The following is a 15501-nucleotide window of genomic DNA, read 5'->3' as shown; positions in this document are numbered from 1 at the left end:
CTGTAGAATGGGAGTAATAAAATCCAGTCACCAGGTCATTTGACGGTTAAAGGAATTGGTATACAAAAGTGCCCGGTATCGAACCTGGCATGGGACAGGTGTGTCTTGAATGTCAAGTATTACTCTTCTTTCCTCCTGAGGTAGGTCTCACAGACAGTCCTGGCTGGTCTCAAGTCCCAAAGCTGTGACTTCCAAGGAGCCGCCATGGGGAGCCGCCATGGGGAGCCGCCATGGGGAGCCGCGGTGAGCCCCTGATGTATGCACGGCCTGTAACTCAAGCCCCGCTAGCTGCTTTAGAGGGACCGATGCGGGGGAGAGGGAGGAGGGCTCCCCGCGTGGCTCCGCCCTCCGCGTTCCCGCAGTCAGACCGACACAGCTCCAGGCACGATCCTCCGAATGTGGGTGTACGACTTCCTGATGGTGACACTGCCGTGGTGCGACACCCCCCGGGGCAGGACGCACTCCTCCGTCAGTTTCTGGGCCTCGGGGTCCCAGCACAGCACCGTGGCGATGACCTCGTTCTTCTCGTCCCGCCCCCCAGTGATGTAGAGCCGGTTGTTGCAGGGCGCGATGCCGCAGCTGGCCCTCTCGTGGCTGAGCTGAGTCACCAGGCACCAGCTGTCCTCCAGAGGGCTGTAAGCGTACAGCGCTCTCATAGCCCCTCCTGAAGAGGAGAGGAAACACCGTGGGCATATCACTGTTTTTCTGGTTTTCTTCCCCATTAACCACTAAACTCCTACTCCTGGTTAGGTCAAGTCTACCATCTTGCCAATAGAAAGAGCAAATTCATGGCTCTCCAGAAAGCCAGAATGGATAACTAGGGGCAGCAAGTCTCATGCTGGAAACACTTCATAGCCCTTTAAACTCTGCAGCCAGGTGCTAATCAGGTTCTGAAGGACACCTGGCTTCACATGGCTGCCAAAATGTACCATAAGACTGCTTCCTGGAAGAAATACCACCTGGTGCATCAGATAGGCCCGGCTCATAATCCCAGCTCTGCCGCTTTTGGATCTGTAACCATGAGCACCAAGACCACGGTGGTTATAAGAAATCAGAAGGACCATGCACATAAAGCACCTGGCAGAAGGCCTGGTGCATAGAAGTCTTGCATTGTATTGATATACATGGCAGTGACTAGAGGTGGTGGCATCTCTAGACTGAGCATGACCTGGGACACCAACCCAAGTTACCCATCTTGAGATTAGACCTTTGGGGCAGAGTCACGAGTCTGACCATAAAGACACAGGAAACCTGAAGCAAGGGAGAGCAGGGGTTTTGCCTTAATCTGTTCCCATATTTTGCATTCAGGAAGCCTTCTCTGATTACCTCTTATTTGCTGGAGTTATTTATTTTTGGTATTTCCTTGATCAGTAGTTCTCAATCCTGGCTGTACGTTAAAATCACCTGCACATTAAAAACACCTGGCACTGTGGCCAGCGTCCTCCTCATTCTGATATTATTGGTCTGCACAAGCCCCAGCTACCCATATTTTTGGAAAAAGCTCCATAGATGACTCTAATGAGTAGTCAGGGTTGAGATCCATCACCCTTAACAATTACATGCCAACTGTGGTCTGGCTAGTCAGGCTTTCCTTCCAGCTAAATGCAACCTTTCAGAGCCCCCAACGCAAGTCAGAAGAATAAAATTCCCATGAACACAAAATAAGAAATAAAGATAGCTACCATTTATTGGGCACTTATATGGTGCATATTTCAATTTCTGTGTATTGCTAATGCTTACAACACACTTTGTTCCCAAAGCAATTTCTTGCTCCTCCCCTGGGCCCCATTGTCCATCTGTCTTGTATGTCTCCTAAATGGGAGCCGTTTGTGTCTCCAGAACTGCAAGGTAAATTCCACCAAGGCCTGGACCAATCCCATCTTCTCTTCTTTTCAACCCCACCCACATCACCCAGGAACTCAAGAATTCCCAGGAGGGTCTCATGTGCTCTACCTGCAGGGCTGCAGGTGTAGGGGACTCTACACTTAAATAAGAAGCCATTTGCTCACTTACCAACCACATAGATACGGTCCCGGAAACTCACTGCATTGATGCATTTAGCCTCTACTGGCATGGTCGACTTTAAATTCCACTTGTTGGTTGAAGGGTCGTAACACTGAGTCTTGTCCGTGGCCAGTTTCCCATTGGGCCCTCCCCCAATCACATAGAGCTTCTTCTTATGGCTGGTGGCTGCGAAGGAACTGACATGGATAAGGAGGGGCGCAGCCTGCAGAGACACAGGGCACCGGGAGAAGCTGTCAGTGACACTGCCCAGATTGCTGCAGTGGCTCACAGGACACAGGCCAGGAGCCAGGGGACACAAGCCCGGGAATCCTTTGCCTGAAGTCACAAGGCCTGTGGGCCTGACTCTCCTGAGACACAGAGAGGATCAAAGCATACATTTCCCACCCTCCCGCCAGGCTCCAGATGTTTCTAGCCTGTTTCTCCCAGAGTCCAGTTCTCAGGGCAGGAGGGGTGTACAGGAATAAGTGTTTATACAGATGAAACCAGCCAATGTTGGAGGAGAATGCTTTCTCAGACATGCATATTCATATTTATTCATGTGCTCCTTCATTCAAAAACTATTTACTGAGTGCCTACTATGTGCCAGGCATTGTCGTTGGTGCTTATAGCTAGGAAGAAAAGCTGGTATAAGGGTTTCAGGTGGCCACAGGTAAGCATATTCTCCCACTCTGGGGCAACATACAGATCTGAGGGTTAAGCCAGACTTGTGTTTCCATCCTGTGAACCCCAGGGCACTAAAGGGGACTTTTAAGAGTCTCTTACCCATTAACATAACCCTCTTGGGTCATGGAGCAACTTTGTGATGGGACTTAAACTGAGAAGTTCTTGGGCACAGCCTTATAAATGTTAAGGGCTCCCTATAAAGTTCTTTTCAGGTTAACAGATCTTGGCTGGATGCCATCATGACCTGTCTACCTTTGCTTGTGCCTGTGATGACCACGTTTCACACACCCCAAAGCTGGAACATGCTCTGACATATAATCTTATAAGGAGAAAGAAAATTTGAAATTGGGAATACTCTGGAAGTACAGGAAGTGAGGTCACCTTACCTTTGTGTGTGTGTTGGGCGGGGGTAAGGATACTTGACATGAGATCTACCCTCTTAACACATTTCAAAGTGTAAAATACAGTATTGTCATCTATAGGCACAATGTTGTATGGCAGATCTCCAGAGCTGGTTCACCTTGCATAACGGAAACTTTATGCCCATCGGTGAGCAATGCTTTGCCTTTTCTTGAGTATGATATATACCTGAGATTGCATTGCTAAAGTCTTGTTTGAAGGCACGCAAATGGTTCATCACTAATAGGTAAATAAATAAGGGCTGACTTCTAAATACTACCAAATGACTCTGGATTCAACAAACAGTGTAGTCAAGGGATCCTGGTGTGCCCAGTGTGGAGAAGACAAGGGAAGATGGCATCGGAGGAGACAGAGACTCTAGGCCAAGACATGCAGACCAAGACAGGATCAAGCCTCCCGTCTACCTCTGGGGTTCTGGCCAGGATAGGACAGGTACCCACACAGAGCTCCCCCACCTGGAAAGAAATCATTTCCGTGACCTGATCAGCAATGTTGACTCGATGGCTCCTATGAGGAGGGAAGCTCAGAGCCACCAAAAATGTTCTCAGTGGGAGCAGAGAGATCAGAAAGCTGTATAGGTATACATTGGCAGATACCTTTTTTTTTTTAAGCTTTGAAGCAATAATACAGAGTTACTCAGAGAAATAATCTATACCTCTGACCAGCAGTTGTGGAAGGGGTCGTAGGTCTCCACGTTGTTGATCCTTTGCAAGCCATCGAAACCTCCGATCACATAGACCTTTCCCCCGAGCACCACCATCTTATGCCTCCAGCGGCCTATGTTCAAATACTCAATTTGAATCCACTTGTTGATTGAAGAATTATATTTCCAAACATCGTGCTGTGTTTCTTTGCCACCTAGGAGACATATAGAGCATTTAAGAAACCACTGGTATGTCAGAAATGCAGCTTCTCCCATAATTTCCCACTGGCCCAGAAGTGTTAAATCCCCAGACGAGCACCAACTCCCGCCCCATCCCCCCAGACAAAAGAAATCATGAAGGTGCATGCAGTGTGGTTGCCGGGACAGAGCCTGCACAGGGAGACAGGGAGACACAGTGTAAGGCTGGGGTGGATCATGCACTGGGCTGTGCCATGTGTCACCTCTGTGCCGTGAGAATTCAAGAAGAGGAGGCTCCGTGAGCTAGGTCCAGAGAAGGCCTCAGGGGAGTAGTGCCCAAGTCTGCCTAGGCGAGTGGGGACCAACAGGAGCCTGGACTCCAGTGTTTGTGAGGCTCAGGGGCAGGAGGTCAGGCAGGACAGGTAAAGTTGGATGATTGCAGGTGGGGATAGTAGGGCCTTGACCAGCGGGCAAATGAGAAACCAGCTTAGGTTCTATGTTTGCTTATTTATTCAAACAAATACAAACCTGGGAAAATCACCACGAAATCTTACAAAATTCTCTTGGTTCATAACTCTGCTCTATATAAAAACATAAGTGAGGTTTGTCCTACTTTGAAACAATTTCTATTGGAACAGAATGAGATGCTCACACCAGATCATTTGAGAGTGAGCTGGTAAAAAATATTTTCAAGGCAACTCAATAAATAGAAAATATGAAATTCAGTTAGGGAGAGAGACCAAGACAAAGGAGAGCTGACTTTTTTGGTGACTTTAATAAAATATTTTAATGACTTTGTGTTTCCATTTCCCCATCAGTACAGAGTACTACCAACTACCTCAAACAAAGGATGTACCTTTCAGACTAAAATGTGCACTAGTGTGGAAATGAATATCATTAATGACGCTCTGTGTCACGGGTAAGTGTTTCTCAAGGGTGGAGCCCGGAAGTGGGATTCCTAGGTCAACGGCGTGCCCACCTTGAATTTTTACAGGTGCTACCAAAGAACCTTCCAAAGCTGTTCTGGTTGACTTTTCCCCATACCCCACCCACAGCAGATATTAGGAAGGTTTTTTTGGTTGGTTTGTTTTGTTTTACAGCCTGAGAAGGAAAAATGATGTCATAGTTCGGTTTCCCCTGGCTGCTAGGGAGACTGAGCTTCATCCTCTCCTGTTATCTTTTTGTTCATATAGTTTAACCATTCTGGGGGAGGGGTGTTGTATACCTTTTAGAGGTCTCTATTCAAAACACTGTGATATTGATCCCATTCAGGTAGTGTCCAAAATTATAAAATAACTATACACTTTCAAAGAAATGTATGCAAACTTTATTAAAAAGGGGAAAAAATGACAATTTTTTTACTTCAGGATGTAAAAGAAGACCTGATTAACTGGGCAGGCATATCACATGCACAGATGATAAGACAGGTTATTGCAAAGATGTCAACCGTCCCCAAGTTAACCTATATATTAGGTGCCTTCAGGGCTTTTCATGGATTTCAGGACATGAAGTGACCATTCTAAGCTTCATCTGGAAGAGTAGATTTGGGAACATTTCTAAGAAACTTTTGAAAAAGAAGAAGGAATGAGAGAGCTCTCCCTAGCAAATATCAAAATATACTAAAAAGCTATGATAATAAAAATAATGTGCTACTAGTATAAGACAAACTGATCAATTAAAAACAAGGTACAGAAACAGACTAAAAGATATAGAGATTATTAAATAAATGGCATTAGAACAATTGGCTATCTGTTTAGAGAAAAATTTAGATCCCTATTTCACATTATACTTAAAATTTAAATGTAAATGCTATAGAAGTAACTGGAGAATATATAGGAGAAGATGTTAATGATCTTGGGGTGGGGAGGGGCTTTCTAAGCATGACAAGAAACCCAGAACATATAGAAAAGAAAATTACTATATAAAATAGAAATCAAAGTTAAAAGACAACCCCACTGTCTGGGAGAAAGTATTTGTAATACAAATAGCAAAGGATATATAATAAGAACTCCAAAAAATTAATAAGGAAAAGACAACCAGTAGAAAAACAAAGGGTAGGAACAGATCATTTTTAAAAACAGATATGTTTAGCTAATAAATATATGAAAATATATTCAACCTCATTAATGATCTAAGAGTGTAAATTTACACACTCAAGTCTATTAAAAATGTAACTGATAATAAAAAATGTTAACAAGGATGTAGAAAATGGGCACTGACATTCATCATTGGTTGAACTGTAAATGGGTACAAACTTTTTGGAGAACAATTTAGCAATATCTACAAAAATTCTAAATTTACACATCTTATGACCACTTCCAGGAATCTCTCCATATATCAGCGCAAGTTCATAAATATATGTGTATGAAAATGCCTATTGTGGTATTTTTTTCAGTAGGAAAATAAAAGCTGAAAAAAATTATGGTTCATTCATTCAATAGACAGCCCTGAAGCTGGTGAAATGAGCAGTAATAACAATCCTCACAGTAATGATAATGACGACTAACACTGCTGAGCTCTCACCACATGCTTGGGATTGTGCTGTACTTTACATGTATTACATTGCTTAACACATATAGTAGATCAATTATACCAACATGTAATGATGTTCAGAACAGATTGTTAGTTGAGTACACATTTCTGTTGATTTAGTACAACAAGCATGCTTTCATGTATTGCCTGTATCATTTTTATTTTTTTAGCATTTTTATTGGAGTATAATTGCTTCACAATGGTGTGTTAGTTTCTGCTCTATAACAAAGTGAATCAGTTATACATATACATATATCCCCATATCTCTTCCCTCTTGTGTCTCCCTCCCTCCCACCCTCCCTATCCCACCCCTCTAGGCGGTCACAAAGCACCGAGCTGATCTCCCTGTGCTATGCGGCTGCTTCCCACTAGCTATCTATTTTACATGTGGTAGTGTATATAAGTCCATGCCACTCTCTCACTTCACTCTCTCACTTCACCCCAGCTTACCCATCCCCCTCCCCATGTCCTCAAGTCCATTCTCTAGTAGGTCTGTGTCTTTATTCCCGTCTTGCCCCTAGGTTCTTCATGACCTTTTTTTTTTTTTAGATTCCATATATATGTGTTAGCAGCCTGTATCATTTTTAAAAAGACAACAACAAATTGAAAACGGACAAAAGACAAGGTGTAGAATAAAACACTATGTCTAGTGTATGTGACAAAGACTGACCATGATTACCAAACCTGTCTTTTCCTCCTGGGCACATGGCTAAACTACATTTCCCAGCCCTGCTGCATGGGGGGCAGGGATGCAGGGAGGGCATGCGGCTGGTTCTTGCCAATAGAATGTGAGCAGAACTGATGCCTCATGTCCAGGCCGAGGCTGTTGTGAGCAGGTGTGTCTTCTCAACTTGTTGGGTTTCTCTCTCTTCCCGAAATGCCTCAAGCTTGAAGGTCACATCTGGAAACAGCCTCATCATGAGACAGAAGGAGCCTAGGTCCCTGAATGACTGAGTGGAGCAGGTGCTCTCCCCCAACCCACACATACTTCTGTGGTGATTCATTGAGATTCAGGGTTTGTTACAGCAGCTGGCATCACTTACTCTAAGACAATACAAAACCATTTTTGTAAAAAAAAAAAATTAAAACATGTAGGATTGTAATGGCACAGAGAAACTGCCATATTTTACTTTACACTCCCTGTATTGCTTAAATCTACAACAATTAAAAAATGTTTCTGTAAGATAAAAGAAAGCTAAACCCTAGTCTGTGGTATTAATAGACTCAAAGAAGAACTGACCTGCCCTTTATCTTGGAGGGACCAGCTCTGGGAATAAGCTCTTTCCAAAGCAAGTTCAGATTAAAGAAAACCTCCAAGAGAAGGGAAGGAATGTTTGTCTTTTCCCTTGGTGCTGCAAGAAGAGCTAGGTGGCTTTTGATGTCATGGGAGAACATGAGACTCAGAGAACATGGATTGGAATCCTGCCTGACACTTACCAGTGTGTGACTTTAGGTAAGTTCCATACCTTTCTGAGCCTCGGTTTTCTCCATTTGTAATCTGGAGATTAAAATCACCTACCTTATAGAGTTGATGTGAGAGGCAATAATTAATTGCTACCAAAGAGTAAATTCATCTACTATGCTGTAAAGATGGTAGAGATTACATCATCTAATAAATATTTATTGAGCATTTACCATGGCCAGACACAGCGCTAGGTATTGGGAATACAGTGTTGATTCATGGAATTTAAGGACTAATGGGAAACAGGCATAGAGCAGTTATAAACAATTAAGCAAACAACTTAGAAGTAAAAAATGAAAAAGTACTGGATGCTATTGGAGCATCTAAAAGTAAGACCTAAAAACTTGAGGGGAGAGGTCAGATTTGGGGAGAAGAGCAGACATTTTTATGCATTACTGTATTTCCAGTGGCTAGTTCAGTGTCCTATGCCTATAGCAGACACCGAATAAACTCTAGTACCACTTTCCTTCTTCCTTTTCCATGAAGGAAGTCCTATCTGCCTGCTCCCCCGGTTCCTACTACAATACTGCTCAAAGATTAGGGTTCACTCAGTAATTATTCCCTCTCCACGATAAGACCATCTGAGTGCCTGGTTTCCATATCCTGACCCAGTTAGTGCTAGATCAGTGCCATCCACAGTAATTCTGCTGGGATGGTTGCCTGTCTCTCACTCAGGAAAACATGTAGTGCCTTGGGGGCTGGCTTTGGCATCATGTGGCTTCTGCTTACCTGAGATGTAGACCTCATTTTTTAATGTCACGCATGCAAACTCCACCCACTTCTTATTCTCACTGTCCAGCTCGTGCTCTGTCATGGGGAGCTTGGCCACCTCCAGGCGGCTGCGCCTCAGGGGATCCAGGCAGGTTACCTCCGCCACAAACCGTTCATCCTTCGTGCAGCCACCGATGATCATGAACACCTCAGACTGGAACTCATGCATCCTGGGCTTGGTGCGCTCTGAAATGATCTGGAAAACCAATGGGAGTACAAAAAGGCAGAATGGCACAGTGGTTCAGAGCTCAGGCTGTGGAACCAGAGGAGCAGAGCCCAATTCCCAACTCTGCCACCGTAGGACCATGTGACTTCACCTTCTTGGGCCTCAGTTTTTTCTTCTGTATAATGGAAATTTTAGTGGTAATAACCTCATGGGTTTGTCATGAGGATTAAATGAGATAATATATTTAGTGTGCTTGGCCCAGGGCCTGGTGTATAGTAGGTACTCAATAAAGGTTATCGGTTGTAGATTTTGCTACTTTTTAAGAAGTTCAGGTCTGTCTACCATCAAATGCACTTTCCTGCCTCTTCCCTCTTGCTTGGCCAGAAGCACTGAATCCTGGAATTTCATTTCTGGCCACCTTCCACTCCCCCCTGGTTTCAGTTTCTTGATGGTATCCCAGACTGGAAGAGAAGTCCTGAGGGCACATAAGAGCATCCAGAGACTTAGGAGAGAAGAACCAAAAGGGAGCAAGGGTGTGTCCAAGGAGGTTGGGGGACTGGGTCCCAACATCAAGCATATGACCCTTCAGAGCCTTGAACAAGCAAAGAAATCCATACCACAGATATTTGAACCCAGCTGAAAGAGCAGAGGTTTGGAGTCAAATACACCAGAGTTCCATCCTGGTTCCACCACCAATGGCCATGTGACCTTGGAGAAGCAACACAATCTCCGTAAATGCCTGTGATCATTCCTATGCTACCATGCCATTGTGAGCATTCACGAGGTTGTGATGTAGAGAGCTGAACAGAGCACGTGGCACACGCATGGCCCTCCATAGCTAGTCACGGCAGTAGGAGTGGTGGGAGATGTCATATTGATGTAATTAATGAAAAGGGGGAGTTGCCCTCCTCCTGGTTCCAGTCACCCCTGGGCTTGATGGGGAAGGTTCTCCAGGAGTACGGATGGGAGACAGAGAGGCAGCAGCACCTATTTCCCACATGGCCAAAGCAGCTACTCTTTCCTACAAGGTTAAGCTGACCTAATATGGATTATGGAACTTCAATCTTGCCCACAAATGGTGACAAACAGTTTACCTGAGTCCACAAGTGGTGAATCCAATCAATAGTCACATGTAATCAGATCAGCCAACACCCAGCATCTACTTTCCCAGAAGAGACTTTGTTTTTCTGTGCCAATAGTCAGATACAGTAAATTCTGCATCCTCAGTTCTTGAGGCCAGACCATGGCCATAAAGTCTGTGGCAGGGCTCTCCTTTATGGGTCAGCAGAAAGGAGTCGGGGCGGGGGGGCTATGGCAGGATAAATCCTAGGCAATGGGCTGAGACTGAGGGCACTGACAGTGGAAAGGCCAGCTGGGATAAGGGTGGAAGGGGTGGTCCCGAGAACTTGGAGGCACTATGAGAATACCAAGCTGGTAGGAGAGGAATGAGCAATGAGTTGGCACCAAAGACAAACTTGGCCAATCTGAGATTTCTCCCTCCAGCCTCTAAACCTTCCTTCCCACAGCTGAGGTACAACCTCTAGCACCCATCTGGCCCTCTTGCAGGGAGGATTTAGGGATTATAGGGCAATGCTTAGAGGACAGCACTAGCCTCTCAGAACTGGTTCTCTGTGACCCTTAACTCTGGTTTTGAGAACCAAGCCTCAGCCTCCTCTCTGAAGCCCCCCATCTTATTCACAGTGTCTGCTCTCCTGCATCAACAGCCTGCTGACTAGCAGGGGACCAAAGCAGCCATGATCTTACTCCTGACTCCCAGGGCTGGCATCCCAGTCCTGAGTCCTGGCCTGTGGAAGACTCTGCTCCCACTGACTGAACCCTGCATTCCTGCATGCTGTCTGGATCTCCCCATAATATCTGTCCTTGATTTCCCACACCACCTTCCCAACCACTTACCCTGTAAGCCACTTGACATTATTTTCAATGTCATTTTGTTCTTTCCTCCAGGAAGCCATTCTTGCCTTTCCACACCTGTTCCCACAGTCCTGAATTTCCCTATCACAGCGCTTTTCACCCTCATGTAATTTATTCTAATGTCCCTGATGGCAGGGATAGCCCTTTTCTCCAATGGATCCTCAGCACCAAGAACAGTGTCTGGAGCTTGTGGGGTTCCATAAATGTTGGCTGAATGAAGGAATGAATGAATGGGCAAGTTAGTTAACCCAGGACCTGATAAAGATTTTTTTTTCCAGTCTAGATCATTGTGGTAACCAGCTTCCACAATGGCCCCCAGCAATCCCCACCTCCTGGTATTTACATCCTATGTTGTTCCCTCCACATTGTTCCTGGGTTGATCTCTATGCCAATAGAATACAATAGTGTTGGTATAACACTTCTGAAATTAGGTTATGAAGGCACTACAGCTTCCATCTTGATAGCTCTCTGTCTTTCTTGGGTCATTTGCTCTAAAGGAAGACAGCTGCTATGGAGAGGCCCAAGTAGCAAGAAGCTGAGGCTTCCAGCCAACAGCCAGCGAGGAAGTGACGCCTGTCAACAATCCTGCGAGGGAACTTGCAAGTGGATCCTCCAGCCCCCTTTGAGCTTTGAGATGACTAGCTGCAGCCCCAGCCAATAGCTTGACTGCAACTTCAGAAGAGACCCTGCGCCAGAATCACCCAGCTGAATCACTCCCAGATTCCTGCAAACTGTGAGATAATAAATGTTTGTTGTTTTAAACCGCTGTTCGGGGATAATTTGTTGCACAGCAACAGATAACTAATACAATCATCTAGTTGATGGGACTGGCTGGGTATTGAGACCTGCCTTGTAACTCGGAACCACAGGACTGCCAGATGGTGGCACCATTACCAAATTGTAAGTTCAGCTACGTTTTGCAAAATATTAACCCCAAAGGCATGACAGACGCCAATCTGAAGTCAGAGATGGGCAAGTTTGTTGCGGACACAGGGAAGTAAGTGTTTGCCAAAGAATCACACGCAACAATCAGGCCTACACAGTTTATTTTCAGATTGTTAGAAGTAGAGCAAAAAAGTTTCCCCTTACTGACTACTCATTGTCCAAAGAACCTATCTGAGAGGACCAAACAGAAGACACCAAACTGCTTGGATAAATCTCCTCAGGGTGAGCTCTGCCCCACTGCCCTCAGGAGTAGCTCCTCCTGACAGCACACATATCAGAGCAGCCTTTGGTACAGATCAAGTTGGTCCCTGGAAACTTAGGAGGCAATGAAATGAAGGGGTAACTTCCTCTGCCCCAAAAGACTTCTCCCAATGAAGGTACCAGCTACTACTCCTAAATCAAATGTAAGTTGACATTTGCTTTTAGGGTTCTAAAACTTCCTTCTGTTACCACCTCCATGAGCTCAGAGGAGGGACAAGGTTAAAGTGGAGAGATTATGATAGGACAAGCAGGGTTAAAGTTTGGGAAAGGAAGGTTAGGAGGAGAAATGTGTTCACAGAGTATCCTCCAGGCTTACACTAGTGTCATTAGGAATAAAGCCAAGATCACACAAACAGCGAGAAGGCTGGAAGTCTCAGGGAATCAACTAGCAATGAGACTCAACTCAGAAATCACAATGTTTGGTTGGTTCAGTTACCTAGACTATAAAATGAGGATGAGAAAATGCCCTGAGCAGGATTTGGGGCAATAAGGCAGAAAAAAACTAGGACACAATGAAAAGAGAGATTTTAGCCTCAGAGAAAGAAAATGCTTGATTGTGGGAGAGAGAGTACCATAAAGGAACTGAGTGAGAATAGGAACAGTCTTTATTAGCACATCTCATTCATTATCTTATTTAATTCTCAAAACAATTCTATCAGTTGGTAGATATTGTCTTCCCCATGTTACAAGGACTGAGCCTTATAGCAGCTAAGTAGCTTGCCCCAGGTCACACTGTAGGTAAATTATGCAGTCAAGATTAAAGCCCAGATCTGCCTGTCTGGGAGCTCAAGTTCTTGACATCTTCTAGTTATCAGAATTCTCTCTCCTCCTAAATCCAAAGCTTATAATCCCACTCCCCCATCCCCACCCCACTACAAATACAAAAGGCAGAGCAGATATTTCATAGCAGCAGTTTTGCAGAAGACATAGTAGGGACATTTTATATAAGAGGAAAGCCTTTATCACCTGCATTTCAGGGAGTTAGGAAATGGGAAGCAGAAACAAAAATAGCAAGAATGTTGGAAGTACTGTTGATCAAGATCCTGTACTTTGGGGTTTTTTTTAATTTATTTATTTTATTTTATTTACTTTTGGCTGTGTTCGGTCTTTGTTGCTGTGCGCGGGGCTTTCTCTAGTTGCAGCAAGCAGAGGCTAATCTTTGTTGCGGTGCACAGGCTTCTCATGGCGGTGGCTTCTCTTGTTGCGGAGCACAAGCTCTAGACATGCGGGCTTCAGTTGCTGTGCCTTGCGGGCTCAGTAGATGTGGCGCATGGGCTTAGTTGCTCCACGGCATGTGGGATCTTCCCGGACCAGGGCTCGAACCCATGTCCCCTGCATTGGCAGGTGGATTCTTAACCACTGCACCACCAGGGAAGCCCCAAGACTGTACTTTAAATGCTGAACTGAGAGCAGTTGCAGAGATTGATCTTGTCTTCAGGAATATGAGGGCTTTCCCAGTGCTGAGCCACCTGCCAGTGACCCACATATCCAGCATAGGACCCTTGTGGTTATCTGGTCTTCCTCTATCAGTCTGCTTATCACCCTTCATTTTCTTAGTGTCCTGTCTTCTCTGAAAGACCATAAGTTTAGTAAGGTAGAGACTGTTTTGTGGTGCTTGGTGCCATGTCTGGTATATAGTTGGTGTTCAGGATTTATTTGTGAAGAATGAAAGTATAGCATATGAAATTATAGCACTAATGACAATATTAGAAAAAAAAATCTCAAATTAGTGACCTTTATTTCTACCCTAAAAACCTAGAAAAGGAAGAGAAAATTCAACCTAAAGTAAGCAGAAGGAAGTAGTCAAGATTAAGGCAGAAATAAATGGAATAGAAAATGTAAAGACAGTAGAGAAAGTCAAGTGAAACCAGAAGCTGGTTCTTTGAGAAAATCAATAAAATTGATAAACCTCTAACCAGACTGATCAGGAGAAAAAAGGAGACACAAATTACCAATATCTGGAATGAGAGCTATGACATCACTACAGATTCTACAGATATTAAAAAGTATAATAAGGGACTACTGTGAACAACTTTATGCCAATAAATTCAGCAACTTCTATGAAATGGAAAATTCTTTGAAATATACAAACTACCAAAGCTCATTCTAGAAGAAACAGATAATGTGATTAGCCTCCTGTATCTATATAGCTATTTAAGAAATACAATTTGTAGTTTGCAGTTTAAAACCTTCTCACATACACAAAAAATTCCTCCTGGTTCTGATAGCACCACTGATAAATTCTACCAAATATTTAAGGATGTGTTTGCAGAATGAATAAGTGACAATGGATCTGAGGACAACACAGAACGAGAAAAGGACAAACAGAAAAGAAGGGGCTCCCAAGGGGCCTCTGAAAGACAATTCCTAAACTATTTTGGCTAATATTTCTACCAATGGCCTAATGAAGAAGGCTTGGTAGCCAACCTCAGAACCATTGTATAGTGGTATACATGTGTGGCTGTTCATGTGTACAAACGTAACAAACTGCCCCTCTATCATTACTTAATAATTATTTTGGTCCTCTCCACTAAGCCTATTCTTGTCTTTATAAAGCTCTGAATATAACATTTCTTCAGGAATTGTTAAGGAGAACCAGGTAGATACAAATGATATGTTTATTCACCATCTTGGTACCCATTTATTCATTCAACAAACATTAACCAATCCCTTGCTATATACCAAGGACTCTCCTAGGGTCTGGATGAAAAGTCCAATAAGACATATTTCCCACCATAACAACCTGCCTGTCTAGAGATATTTACAGATGAGGAATTCAATGGTTAACATGCAGTGGTTGGTGCTATGATAGAGCAATGCTCCAGTGCTATGAGACTGACAGAGGCCTCTGGAGAAGGTGATGCTTAAACTGAGTTTTGAAGCTGGAGCAGAAGTTAACTAGATGAAGAAGAGGAAAAAGTCATTTGAGCAGCACCTGCATTAGCCTGAAGGCTGAAAAAGCACGTCCACTTTGGGGAATTACAAGCAGTGCACTCAGACTGTAGCAGGAGAGAGAGGTTGCAGATGACACTAGAGCAGCGAGCTGGAGGCCAGGCTCAGAGAGTTTAGGCAGAAGTGTGGGCTTTATCCTGAAAGTGGTGGGGAGCCAGTGAAGAGGCTAAGCCCAGGAGTGAAATGATTAGGCTTGACTTTTAGATCATCCAGCTGATGAATGAATTGCAGGGCAGCCAGATTGGGGGCAGAAAGCTGAGTTTTGAGGAATTCTCAGAGGTTCAGGAAGGAAATAGTGAGAGTCTGAACCTAGGTAATGTCAGGGGAGATATTAGAGTCTCAAGGTTTCCCCAGAGTGGACAAACTGCGAAAGCAGCAGCCCTGTGGAATGGCGACTGGACAGGGCACACTCCCTTCATGTGTGTGTCTCCCCCACCAAACTCCTGCCCTTACACAACCGGAAAGAGGAAGGATATGCCAGGCACGGTGCTGGGTGATTTCCAGATCTCACCTAATTCTCTCAGCAGGTGT

At 44.4% G+C, this 15501-nt stretch overlaps 1 protein-coding gene across 3 annotated transcripts in view; it reads right to left on the bottom strand.

The window, feature by feature from the left end:
- Positions 1-362: 362 nt before the first annotated feature.
- The window catches only part of KLHL6 (kelch like family member 6), a gene marked incomplete at both ends in the record, with an annotated part of 55218 nt that continues 40079 nt past the window's right edge, over positions 363-15501 (bottom strand). For 2 of the 3 annotated variants that reach the window (XM_079704413.1, XM_079704414.1), the window contains 4 exons: positions 363-664; positions 2014-2227; positions 3764-3966; positions 8673-8910. In XM_079704413.1, the coding sequence (XP_079560539.1) occupies positions 363-664; positions 2014-2227; positions 3764-3966; positions 8673-8910 (957 nt within the window). The remainder of the gene's footprint in view (positions 665-2013; positions 2228-3763; positions 3967-8672; positions 8911-15501) is intronic. The other variant, XM_079704415.1, reaches the window with a different exon arrangement.

This window comes from Hyperoodon ampullatus (assembly GCF_949752795.1).
Source record: "Hyperoodon ampullatus genome assembly, chromosome: 5".
Lineage (NCBI taxonomy): Eukaryota > Metazoa > Chordata > Mammalia > Artiodactyla > Ziphiidae > Hyperoodon > Hyperoodon ampullatus.
The sequence above is the reverse complement of the archived record's forward strand: the minus strand, read 5'-3'. Positions and strand labels throughout refer to the sequence as shown.